The sequence below is a fragment of the Leiobunum rupestre genome, chromosome 5, assembly GCF_980474605.1.
Source record: "Leiobunum rupestre chromosome 5, qqLeiRupe1.1.hap1, whole genome shotgun sequence".
NCBI classification, from domain to species: domain Eukaryota; kingdom Metazoa; phylum Arthropoda; class Arachnida; order Opiliones; family Sclerosomatidae; genus Leiobunum; species Leiobunum rupestre.
This window is the reverse complement of record NC_143388.1, coordinates 55,292,434-55,305,137: the sequence shown is the minus strand read 5'-3', so window position 1 is coordinate 55,305,137 and position 12,704 is coordinate 55,292,434. Positions and strand designations below refer to the sequence as shown.

Genomic DNA, 12,704 nt, shown 5'->3' with positions numbered 1-12,704 from the left:
GTATCTGAACGAAACAGACTATCATAGGCGAGTTGAGTTTTGAAAGGGGTTTCTGGACAGAGTCGCTGAAAATTCACAGTTTCCGTCTATAATCCTAACGGCTGATCAAGCAAATTTTTCTAGTGACGGCATTATCAATCTGCACAATAACCATCAATAGAGTCAAAGAAACCCTCACGCGGCAACTGTTAAATCACACCAACAGCAATTTCGCCTTAATGTCTAGTGTGGTATTGTTGGTAATATAGCAAAATGGCTCAGGTTTTAAGTTTTTATTTGGTTTTAGGGAGAGCTAAGGTTCTAATTTTATTTTTACTGAGAGTCAAACCGACTGAAAAAGGCTATCCTAGTTTGAGTTTTCAGTTATCGAGTAGTTAAATGATTCTTTATAGAAAGAACGATTCATTAGAAATCAAAATGCGGAGCATATTTTTATTAAGTCTTTTCCGTTAGGAATTTGAAGAATATTAACCGATTGGTTGTTTTGAAACATTTTTACACGCGCCTTTTTAGCACGTTACATTTAATTTTTTTTCTGCTTTTATTTTACATATACATTTTTATTTTTAAAAATATAATATTTTATTTACTAATTTAATTTTAGCATGTTTCCAATTTATTTAAGGTTTTACGCGTAATATTTTACAGGTAACACTTTACTTTTTCCCACTTTGCTAGAAATACTGGAAGTCGTACCATTAGCAACGTTGAGGTGAATGTGATTTTTGCAAAACGTAGCTCGACTACACTTTAGCCGAGAAGTAAGAGCGCACCTTGATGAGGCGTTTCTTTTCAGATGGATTGGTCAAGGGGGTCCCGTTGCTTGGTCCGCTCGGTCTCCCAATTTAAACTCTCCCGACTTCTATCTCTGGGGACACATTACAAACTTGGTTTACAAGACCAAAGTCCGCGATATCGCCGACCTACGACAAAGAATAATTGATGCATGTGATACTATTCGTAACACGCCTGGAATCTTCCAACGAGTTCAACAATCATTTGTACGACGGGCACACGCGTGAATCGAAACCGAGTGTGGTCAATTCAAACATCTTTTGTAATTTCTAATTGTTTTACGTACTGTTGAAGAATAAAAATATTTCAAGAATGTCTATGTCCCGTAGGCATAATTTGAATGCTTGGCGCCTATATGTTCAAGCTAAGAGAAATAATCTTGAGAAACTTGCGGAACTTCACTCTAAATATAAACAGTTTCGTAATGCTTATTTCAATGCGCCACGAAAATGCAAACGAAGGGAAGGAAAACCGGACAAAAATCTTCGAATCCTAAGGTCTTCTGGAGATATGCGCGAAAGTTTTACTATTTCGGAAATGGCACTCAGTGATGGCTTCCTGATCACTGATATTCCCACAATTGCAGATACGTTAAATGACTATTTGGCTGATGTGTCCTCCAACGTACCTCCTGTTACTACCGTGGATGCTCTAACAGTTTCTAGTCAATCATTGCATATTTTCAGCTGCATTCCTCAAGATGTCATTCGTTTACTACGAAAATTAAACACTTCCCAGTCAGCCGGTCCAGATGGCCTTCATCCTGTTCTTTTAAAAGCTACTAATTCTGACTACTCTATCTGTGCGCCTTTGCTTACGCTGTTCAATCTTAGTTTTTCATTAGGGAAAGTACCAGAAGATTGGAAAATTGCCACTATCACACCCATTCATAAAAAGGGCCCACGAACGAAGAAGGAAAACTTTAGGCCTATTACCAAAACTAGCCATATTTTACGCGTATGTGAGCGTATATCGTAAGCCCAGACAGAAGAATTCCTCACGGAATAAAATTTTATATCTGATGCCCAACACGGTTTCAGGCCCTGCCACTCCTGCAATACCAATCTTCTATCAGCAACACTAAGGTACGTTAACTGGCTTGATAGTGGATCACCGGTGGACATTATTTCCCTAGATATGAGCCGTGCGTTCGACACTAGTCTATTCCACACAGTCATCTGCTACGGTCTCTCTCGTATGCTGGGATTTGCGATGTGGTTGTGTGATTTCATTGGAGGTCGTTTACATCGTGTAGTCCTTAAAGGCCGTTCTTCTTCGCTACATTCCTCCCTCGGTGGTGTTCCTCAGGGCACATTACTTGGACCACTTATTTTCCATCTTCATTAACTATCTGCCTAAGTGTTAAGCACTCGCCGAAATTTTTTTTACCGCTCCAAGATCCTAAAGCGTGTTATCTACAATGCTCTAATAGCGCCATCTATCTACTATGGCTCTGTCATCTGGTCTCCCTCACACGCTGGTGAACGTGAAATCCTACACTGTTAGAAAAAGGCATCCCACCTCTGGCCAAATTTTGGTGAACTAGCCCAAAATTGGAGCCTACAAAACAAAACTGTCCTAAAATGCTATCTTATGTACAAAAACGGTTTCTTTCAAAATAAGAACCATTTTAGCTCTAAAAACGGTCTTTCTAAATATAAAAGTGAAAGTAAGACCCCCCATGAAGCTATTCAGACGAAGACTTCCGTACAACCACAAGTAAATGAACCAAGTTATCAGACCGCTATATCTCTCAGAATAAGTGCATTTTCCATATGGGATCTCCCTTAAATCAACGTTTTCAAGTTTCGCGTCTTCATAGCTCCACTATGGCTCTCTATCGACAAGTAGGCGTTAACGTATAAATCGAATGTTGGTGCAATGTTTGATGAAAACTGAAGGTGATGGGATTCCGATGGATTTTCATCTCCCCACGTTAAGGAAAATACTTTTCCTAAATTTTTGATTCATTTACTTCTGCTTAAACGATTTACTTAATTAAAAACCAGAATATTTACATAATAAATGAAATTACATAAAGATATCTATCAGTTTTTACCTCTCCGAGGGGACAAAGTCCCCTAGGAGGGGTTATACAACCACCGTGTTTGTCTGTGGGTCTGTCAGGCCTGCGACGCGTTCGAATTTTCGGTGCCAAGTGTAATCACTGCGTACGCAGTTTCTCGAGATCTCTGCGTTCGCAGTTTCTCGAAGGGTTGGCAAAACCACCGTGAGCGTTAACGGATTAATTTGCGGTTTGGTTTGGATGGTGTTTTTTCGCTCACCGTCGTGACGGTTTGGTGTATTACGTTTTTGTAATGTTTATGCGTAGGCTGTGAGTGTTGAGTTTGTTGTGTTTGTGTTCTGATGGTTGTGCATGTTGAGTCTGTTGTGTTTGTATGGGCGTTTTCTCTCCAACTTCTTCTTAATGACTTTGGGACGGACCGAGTGCTGAGTGTAATGCTACCTCTCAACGTCCAATGGCAGGGTTTCCACCAGTTGTACACGGTATTCGTCTTAGTATCAACGCCCGATCGCATCGGGCGGGATTTGAACCCGAGACCTCCTGTTTGACAGGCGGACGTTCTACCACAGAACCACCGACACTTGTTACGCCTTATTGAAAATTAGACCTTCAGCTTTATTGGAAGCGTATTTAATAGAGTACGAAATTTTGGTTTAATTGAAATAGAATTGAAATTGAAATTATTGAATCGAAGAAATTCTAATTTAGCGTTTCTCTATTGATTAAAAACAAATGCGCCACCCAGGTTTCGAACCCAGACCCTTCGGCTTGGCAGTCGAGCGCTCTACCACAGAACCACCGATAGCTGCTTAGGTTCACTGAAATTAAGACTCGCCTCGTAAGTATAATAGGTAATAAAGTCTTTTTTTATTAATGAATTTATGAAGGCCTAATCTGGTTTTTTTACGAATGAAATTTTAAAGGTTAAATCTTGTTTTAGTTTTTTTGTTATTTATTTACGGGTATTCTTAACGACCTATATATAGTTGTGTTAATTCAAAGGCGATAATTTACCGTTTATTGCTTTAAGAGCTGGCGGTTAGTCAAGTGGCTCTCTGTGCTTTGTTGATGGTAAGGTTTTTGCTTCTTGTAAATATATTTGGTCTGGATATTTGAATATCTACGATTTCTAACGCAGTCAATGATTTCCTGGGTAAGCGAGTCATTATATGATATTGGAAATTGGACGGCATGGGTCTTTTTCATGCGGTATGTGTCACAACGTCAACTGGAAGTCTACGAGTGTTGAAATAAAATGAGCGTTAAGAATCAACAATTAAAAACATTTTTTGATATACTTTCAGTCATTTACTTCTGTTCTTAGTAACAGTCGTATCTTATATATATAAATTCCTTGGTTTGAGTCATTCGCATAAAGTATGCCCCGTTTCCTTTAAACTAGCCAAAACTAACCCCCGTAGCACTGTATTTTTATAGTTGACCCCGTACATTGTAAAATCATGCCTACTTTGGCTTTATTTCTTCATAGTGTGTAACTGGCGTTTTTTTCCTAAGAAAACGTTCTGGAAAGTTTTGGGTTTTTATTTTTGCTCTCTCTCTGCGTGAAGCGAAGCCCTGAAGACTTCTTAGTTCTTTGCCCCCCTTACTTGTATTTTCGGCAGTTCCAATTTTAACCTTTCGACGGACAACACGGACTCTCCGACTCGTCTTAAACTGCCCACTTCTTAACAGTCGCGCCATTTTTGTATCTTTAACAATTTTACCATTTTTCTAATTAAAATTTAAGTTGTTATTATTTCAGTTGAGCGTCATTATTCTTTTAACGCGTAACCACGTACTACCAAACCATTACCTTTAGATTTTCAGTAAAAATATTCAGTAAATCACCTAGTGTTATCACATCATTTGGTGCCGAAACCCGGGAAAAGTACTGGCAAGGGCGTTGTATTCATCAACTGCGTAATCACCTTTGGAATTAATTTTGGAACTCGTAACTATGGCGGACGAACTCACGCGTGTAAAAGCTAAGCGCACTAGTACCAAGCAAACTACGACGCGCACGAAAAACCTATTGGACGCGGAACTCGCGAAAGAGCGTCCGGACGATGCCACATTAGAAGGCTACTTAACCGTGATCATCGCCAAAGAAGAACTACTTCGCGATCTGGATGCCAAGATCGAAAGATTAATCTACGACGGCCCTGAACTCGAGAGGGAACTCAACGTCGCGCAGGAATATATGGACGACCTCACGATATCTCGCGTACGCGCTACGCGTTATTTGGAAACATCTATTCCCGGTTTCCGTTTGAATATTCATCGTATACCATCGGAGAGCGAAACCACCATACTTGCACCGCCAAGTACCGTCAAGCTGCCGAAACTAGAAATACGTCGATTCAACGGAAAGTACAGCGAATGGCAAACCTTTTGGAAAAACTACCAGGCTCAAATCCACAGCGGAAACTTCAAGAAATCTGTTAAGTACAGCTATTTACTTTCGTATTTAGAAGGTGATGCCCTGGCATGTATAGCGGGTTTGTCTCAAACTGACGCTAATGATGACAAGGCCATCGAACTGTTGCATGGCCGCTTTGGCAATAAAGTATCAATTATTGGAGCGCCTATGGAAGCACTCAGAAACTTAATTCCCGTACGCTCGTCAAACGACGTAATCGCCTTAAGAAAACTGCATGATACCTGCCGGGTGCAAATTCGAAGCCTCGAATCCCTCGGAGCGATAGATGTTACGCGAGGAAACGTAATTTGCCCTTTAATCACGAGGCGTCTTCCAGAGGATATAACTCTCGCGTTTAGCAGAGTGCACTTTTCGGCGACTCATTTGAATGTCGAAGATTTGATGTCATTCTTAGAAAAGGAAATTAGCAGTAGGGAGCGAGCCCAAGTTTTATGCGGATCCCGAGAAGCGGAACGAAAACCTACCCAGTCCAGCTATTCACGTTCTCACACCCAGCCTGAGAAGCGCGGTACCTCACGCCTTCCTAGCGCAGGCGCCTTAACGACTAACTTGGTATCGCTTCCCTGTTTATTCTGCGATCAAAGTGACCATTTAACCTCCAATTACGCAAGAACCACATTAGAAGAGAAGAAAAATGTGCTAGTTAAAAAGCGACGCTGTTTTCTATGTTTGCGAGAAAAACATCAGATGAGGGACTGTAGAGCTCGAGTACGTAATTGCAAGAAATGCGAGAGACGACACCATTATACTATTTGCGACCAAGATATCAAGAGCGGCGAGCAAATACACGCCTCCGAGCCTACGAGTGCGACTCCACAGGTGTGCCAACTGGCGGCCGGATTCAAGACCGCCGAGTGCTCCACGATTCTCCTTCAAACCGCCCTTGCGAAAGCTAAGGCGCCCTCTAGTGGAAAAGAAATTAAAGTTCGCTGCCTTCTCGATAACGGCAGCCACGCAACCTTCATAAAAGAAAATATATCGAGAGAACTGGGCCTCGAAGTTATCGAAGAGGAGGCTTTAGAAGTCCATAGCTTTGGAAGTTCTAAACCCGTTCGCACCGTGAAAAGAAAAGTTCAACTGGAGTTAAGAAGTTGCCACGATCCTAGAAAACGAATCCCTGGGACCGAACTAGAAGATAAATGCCGTGAAAAGGGATTGGTCTTGGCTGACACCATCTCGTCTAGCAAATCAAGAGCTGATCCACGATCCGTAGAAGTCTTAATCGGAAACAATTACATCTGGCAGATAACGGAGGGCACAAAAATTGAACGGTTTGGTACAGCTCTCGTTGCTCTCGAAACCCTATTTGGCTGGACTCTTCAAGGCCCGACTACAATGGGGACCTCCGTCATCGGTGTCAACACTATCGCCATTATGAGAGTTTCAGTCACTCCCACGGAAGATGAAAACATTTCTAATCAACTCGAGAAATTTTGGAGCCTCGAAGCTTTTGGAGTCCATGATAAAGACGACAATTCTCTTTCAGGAAGTCAAGTCTTAGAAAAATTTCAGGAAACTACCACATACCAAAACAACCGCTATAAAGTCGCCTTGCCTTGGAAAAGTAATGTCGATGATCTTGGAGACAATTACGCAATAGCTGCCAAACGTACCGCTAACCTCGTACAGAAACTGAGAAGAGATACTGTTCAGCTTCTGGAATATAATGACATTATCAAGCAACAATTGGAAGACGGTATCGTGGAACTCGTGAAGACAGACTACAAAACCAAGCCTTTAGGTCCAGTATTTTACTTACCACACAGTCCGGTAATTAGACAATCGAGTCAAACCACAAGAATTCGCATTGTCCATGACGGCTCTTCTCATTCACCGGAACACGCCTCTCTAAATGACTGCGTAGAAGATGGACCCCAGATGAATCCGCATCTCTACGACGTCACACTACGATTTCGGGAAAATCTCGTCGCATTCTCTGGAGATATCACCAAGGCATTTCTACAAATAGAAGTCCGCGAAGAAGACCGGGACGCTCTAAGATTCTTATGGGTCGATGTCAACAACCCAAAGGAAGGATCTACCTTTCTAGTATATCGCATCACTCGAGTACCATTCGGGGTGACGTCAAGTCCGTTTCTCCTGGCAGCCACTGTTCGTCTACACGCAAAGAAATACATCGACAGCAAACCTAAAGCAAGCGCTCTTCTCGACAAGTCGCTCTACGTGGATGATTTGATTTCTGGCGCCCATAACGACGAAAACGCATTTCAATTAATACAAGACTGTGATGAAATATTGAAGGCAGCCAGCATGCAGCTTAAAAAATGGCAGAGTAACTCACCGAAGTTACGAAGTCTATTAAATAAAGATCATCCTGAAGTAACCAACAGTCAAGAGCTTACATCATTCTCGCCATCTAAAGTCTTGGGACTTTCCTGGGATAGTTTCAACGACGTACTCATATTTGACGTAGAGAACCTGATGACTTATATCAAGAACAGAGGGAGTACCAAGCGTTGGGTACTGAAGTCGGTCGCTCGGGTCTTTGATCCTCTTGGACTAATCACACCTTTCACTGTACGTGCGAAATTAATTTTCAGACAACTCTGGAAAACCGAAAAGAAAGAAGCCCTGTCATGGGACGAAGAATTACCACCGAATCTAAAAGAGACGTTTGATGACTGGTGCGGCGAGCTCAAAGAACTTTGTAACGTGAAAGTCCCACGATTTTACTACCTTGATAATCAAGATGTCAACCCCTCAAGCGTAGAGCTTCACTGCTTTACAGACGCCAGTCCCAAAGCATTCGCCGCAGTAGTTTATCTTCGTTACCAAACAGGGGAGGGAGAATACGGAGTGTCGCTGGTCACATCTAAATCCAGAGTATCACCAGCCAAGAAGGTCATGTCAATTCCACGCTTGGAACTTATGGGCGCGCTCCTAGGAGCTAAATTAACAAACCACGTCATGAACACCTTGGATGTCAAGCCAGCCAGCGTCTACATGTGGATCGATTCTCGTATTGCCTTGGGTTGGATTCAAGGTTCCCCAACGAGGTGGCTAACGTTCGTAGCCAATAGAGTCAAAGATATACAGAGTATTAGCGACCCGATGAATTGGCGTCATTGTAAGGGCTCCGAGAACCCGGCTGACCTTCCAACGCGTGGCAGCAGCTTAAGCAAGCTAATCACTGATCCACTTTGGTGGCAAGGACCGCAGTTTCTTAAGGAACCATTAGAGCTTAGCACAACACCCATGATTAAAGACGATGACCTTTCGGAAGTCAAGAATGAAATGCGCAAAACAGAGAAATCTGTCACCGTTGCGATCGCCGCAAAATCTGAAGAACGTCTCATAAACATTGAACTTTTCAGCTCGCTGAAGAAACTTTACCGCGTAGTCGCGCGCGTACTACGTATTGCAAACAATCTCAAGAGGAATTCCGTAAAACGTACCGGAGAGCTAAGCGCTGAAGAAATTAAACTAGCGGAAATCTATATGGTTCGAAATACGCAAGAAGATCAATTTCCAGATGAAATTCGCCAATTAAAAGCCGAGAAGACGGTACCAACGGCATCGAAAATTCGTCTGATAAACCCTCGACTAGATGAAAATGGACTTCTTTGTCTCGGAGGACGCCTTAAAGGTAGCAATCTCTCGTACCAAGAGCGACATCCCTGGATTTTGATGCCAAACCACCATTTCTCTGAACTTATCATTCGAGACGCGCATGAACAAGTCATGCACGGAGGAGTCGTCATTACCACGGTCGCGATCCGAACCAAATTTTGGCTGACCCAAGCGCGTCGGTTTACCAAATCTGTTCTCGGGAAATGCTCCATTTGCAACTATTTTCGCGCTTCTAAGTCGGACGCAATCATGGCCCCCTTACCAGAATTTCGTACTACTCAAGCTCGTCCATTTGAAATCTGCGGAATTGATTTCTTAGGCCCATTATTTGATCGCGACGGAAGTAAATGCTACGTAGCATTATTTACCTGTGCCGTGACTCGGGCGGTTCACTTAGAACTCGTGACCAACCTATCAACTTACACGTTCCTCCTCGCCTTCAGGAGATTCTTGTCGCGTCGCGGTATGGTAAAACATGTTATGACGGATAACGCGAAGACTTTCAAACGCGCCAAGAGTGATTTACAAGAACTGTGGGGCTGTATCACGAATCCAGAAATCGCGCGGTACTTCGCGAATAACCAGATCAAATGGACATTTATCGCTGAAAGAGCCGCCTGGTGGGGCGGGTTCTGGGAGCGATTAGTGGCTTCGGTAAAGAACGCGATGCGTCGAGTCCTTGGACATTCTAAATTGACCTACGAGGAGCTAGAAACTACGTTGTCAGAAGCAGAGGCCGCCATCAACTCGCGACCCATCACTTTCGTTTCCGATGACGCCGATGAGCCCGCACCACTCACACCTTCGCATTTTTTGATAAACGACAACATGAATGGCCTGCCGCCAACCACCTTCCCTAAGGACGTCGCAGCATCCAGTACGGGTGACAAACTACGACAAAGACGAAGACATCATCACGCCGTGACCAACAGTCTCTGGCGTCGCTGGAAGACTGAATACCTTTTGCAATTAAGGTCTGCACACTTTCGCACCAATAACAAGCCAACGGAACCATTGCAGAAGGGTGATTTGGTCATCATTGAAGAGCCGAAGCTACCTAGACTCTGCTGGAAGATGGGTATTATAAATGAAACTTTTGTCGGTCGCGATGGACATATTCGTGCGTGCTTGGTTAAGTTAGCTAATGGGACTGCACTTCGACGACCCATTCAGCTGTTATATCGCTTAGAAGCAAATAACTCTTAATTGCATTGGCCTGCTGCCCAATCGGGCGGAGTCTGTTGAAGAATCAACAATTAAAAACATTTTTTGATATACTTTCAGTCATTTACTTCTGTTCTTAGTAACAGTCGTATCTTATATATATAAATTCCTTGGTTTGAGTCATTCGCATAAAGTATGCCCCGTTTCCTTTAAACTAGCCAAAACTAACCCCCGTAGCACTGTATTTTTATAGTTGACCCCGTACATTGTAAAATCATGCCTACTTTGGCTTTATTTCTTCATAGTGTGTAACTGGCGTTTTTTTCCTAAGAAAACGTTCTGGAAAGTTTTGGGTTTTTATTTTTGCTCTCTCTCTGCGTGAAGCGAAGCCCTGAAGACTTCTTAGTTCTTTGCCCCCCTTACTTGTATTTTCGGCAGTTCCAATTTTAACCTTTCGACGGACAACACGGACTCTCCGACTCGTCTTAAACTGCCCACTTCTCAACAGTCGCGCCATTTTTGTATCTTTAATAATTTTACCATTTTTCTAATTAAAATTTAAGTTGTTATTATTTCAGTTGAGCGTCATTATTCTTTTAACGCGTAACCACGTACTACCAAACCATTACCTTTAGATTTTCAGTAAAAATATTCAGTAAATCACCTAGTGTTATCACATGCGGCAAGTATTTCGTAAGCGAGAAAAATACAAATACCATCTGTAGATGTTTATTTCATTAAAATTTGCTTAGTATTATATTCAACTGATAAACATGTACTGTAAAAAGGGTTAAATTCAATTGTGCATTGTTTTAGTGAGTCTAACTCGCTGTTGTAACTACTTAATTTATAATATTCTGAATAAATTAAACTCGATTGTTTCGTCTCAATTATTTAAATTAAAATTAAAATTTTATACCGGGCAGGGTTTGAACCGAGAATACGTTTTTCGTAAATAACTCTGAATTGCGGAGATATCTTTGGGAGTCGTGTCGAGAAATTAATACCACTAGGGACTATACTTCCGAGGAGAGGTATATTTTGGCTTGCCAACTTGTTAAATACACATTATAAGCTATTAAAATTTTAGACGATAATGAATATTAGTATATAACTATATTACAATTTATCTGACTGCATGAACCCTAAAAAACTACAACTTTAACAGACCCGACCTAACTCCGCTGAACTTTTTCTTGTGGGGATTGATGAAGGATCTGGTATACGCCACGTCAGTAGATTCTGACATTGATTTGGTGGCAAGAATCCAAGCCGCTACCGAACAGATTCGGAACACGGTGCATGGGAGTATTTCAACATTTACGCGATTCCATCCTACGACGCCTCGTTCGACGCTGTCGTCTTTGTGTAAGAGTTGAAGGAAGAAACTTTGAACATCTATTGTAACTGGTTAAAAAGCACATTTTCCTACTTTGTTCTTCTGTGTTTAATTAAATTCATTGCACATTTCTTTTTTAACTCATTTGTTTTTGATATTTATACTAATTCCTGCGCATTTGCAAATTCATCGTACCCCTGAAATCGTATTTCCCTGCCGGACGGGCTAGTAGTTGGCCCCACCGGCTATGCAATCGTGTTGGCCCCATTTCCCATTAATGCCAAATTCTTCCTCTTTGGCCCCCAATTTGAGTTAGCCACCTGGGCCAGTCCGGGCCTGCCCTGCTGCTTGGTTTTGGGTTTGTTGCAGCCTACTGGTTATTGTTTGATATTATTGCTAGCCAGTACTTGCGGGATGGTGTCGCGTTTTTCTATTTGGGCCGTGACCAATTCCCCTTTTATGTTGCGCAAGTACATATGGCTGAGGAGGAACCCAGCTCGCACCAACCACCGGGAGGGAAGGATTCACCATTTCGTGTGATGACCTTTCCATACTTCGATGGCTTTAATGTACCGAAAGACGAAATTCAAATTAATATTCAAAAATTGCCATTATCATAAAGCTTATAATCTTGCTTTTTAAGGAAAAAATGACATTCTGAGAAATATACCTAGCGAGGTTGCTTTTAAGATTTTTAAAAACATTCTTAAAAATTTTATAACTTGATAATAAAACGCACGTACGATGATACATATTTAGTGTGTTTCGATGTTACTTATTGGAATTAGCATATGTAACATAATTACTCATAAGTATGCCACTGTACCTTTATTCCATTCGAAGATATTCACTAACGGTTTGTTTCACCACGAACCAGTAAAAAGGTGGACTACGTTAGATTTTAACCTTTTTATTAATCCTAGTAATTTTGGGAGTCACACTATTGGCTAGGATCATTTATTTAAGCCAATGGAAAACCTCTAAATTGGGAAGGAATTTTTTGCGTCGGAATTTTAGTCAGCCCAATGTAGCTTTATTGAAATTTATAAACTCGCTCGGTTTGTGCGGATGAAGTTAAATTATGAGTAATTTAGAAAAATAAAAGGTTGGGGAAAATAACCAATAAGTGATCGTTTTCCGAAAAGGGAACAAGTCTTCGAAGTGGGATATTTCACCAACCAGCGTTATTAAAACCCATATCAAGCCCAGAAGAGTTAGGCCTAGGCTCAAAAGAATCTGCACAGACTCCAATCTTGTAGATGTGCCAGAAAAGACTTCCTTAGTTTTTCATTAATTATGGTTTAAAAAGTGCTTTTAAAATGTCCGTTTCTACCAATATGACTAGTTCT

The 12,704-nt window shown here is 41.7% G+C and overlaps 1 protein-coding gene across 1 annotated transcript; it reads left to right on the top strand.

The window, feature by feature from the left end:
• Nucleotides 1-4,778: 4,778 nt before the first annotated feature.
• On the top strand, nt 4,779-10,058 carry LOC149945313 (uncharacterized). Its single transcript, XM_090176512.1, has one exon. The coding sequence runs from the start codon at nt 4,779-4,781 to the stop codon at nt 10,056-10,058; it is 5,280 nt and encodes a 1,759-aa protein (XP_090032638.1).
• The last annotated feature ends 2,646 nt before the right edge of the window (nt 10,059-12,704 follow it).

Bases quoted from the DNA above. Each gene is read 5' to 3' on its own strand.
- LOC149945313 (XM_090176512.1), top strand. From the start codon at position 4,779: ATGGCGGACGAACTCACGCGTGTAAAAGCTAAGCGCACTAGTACCAAG.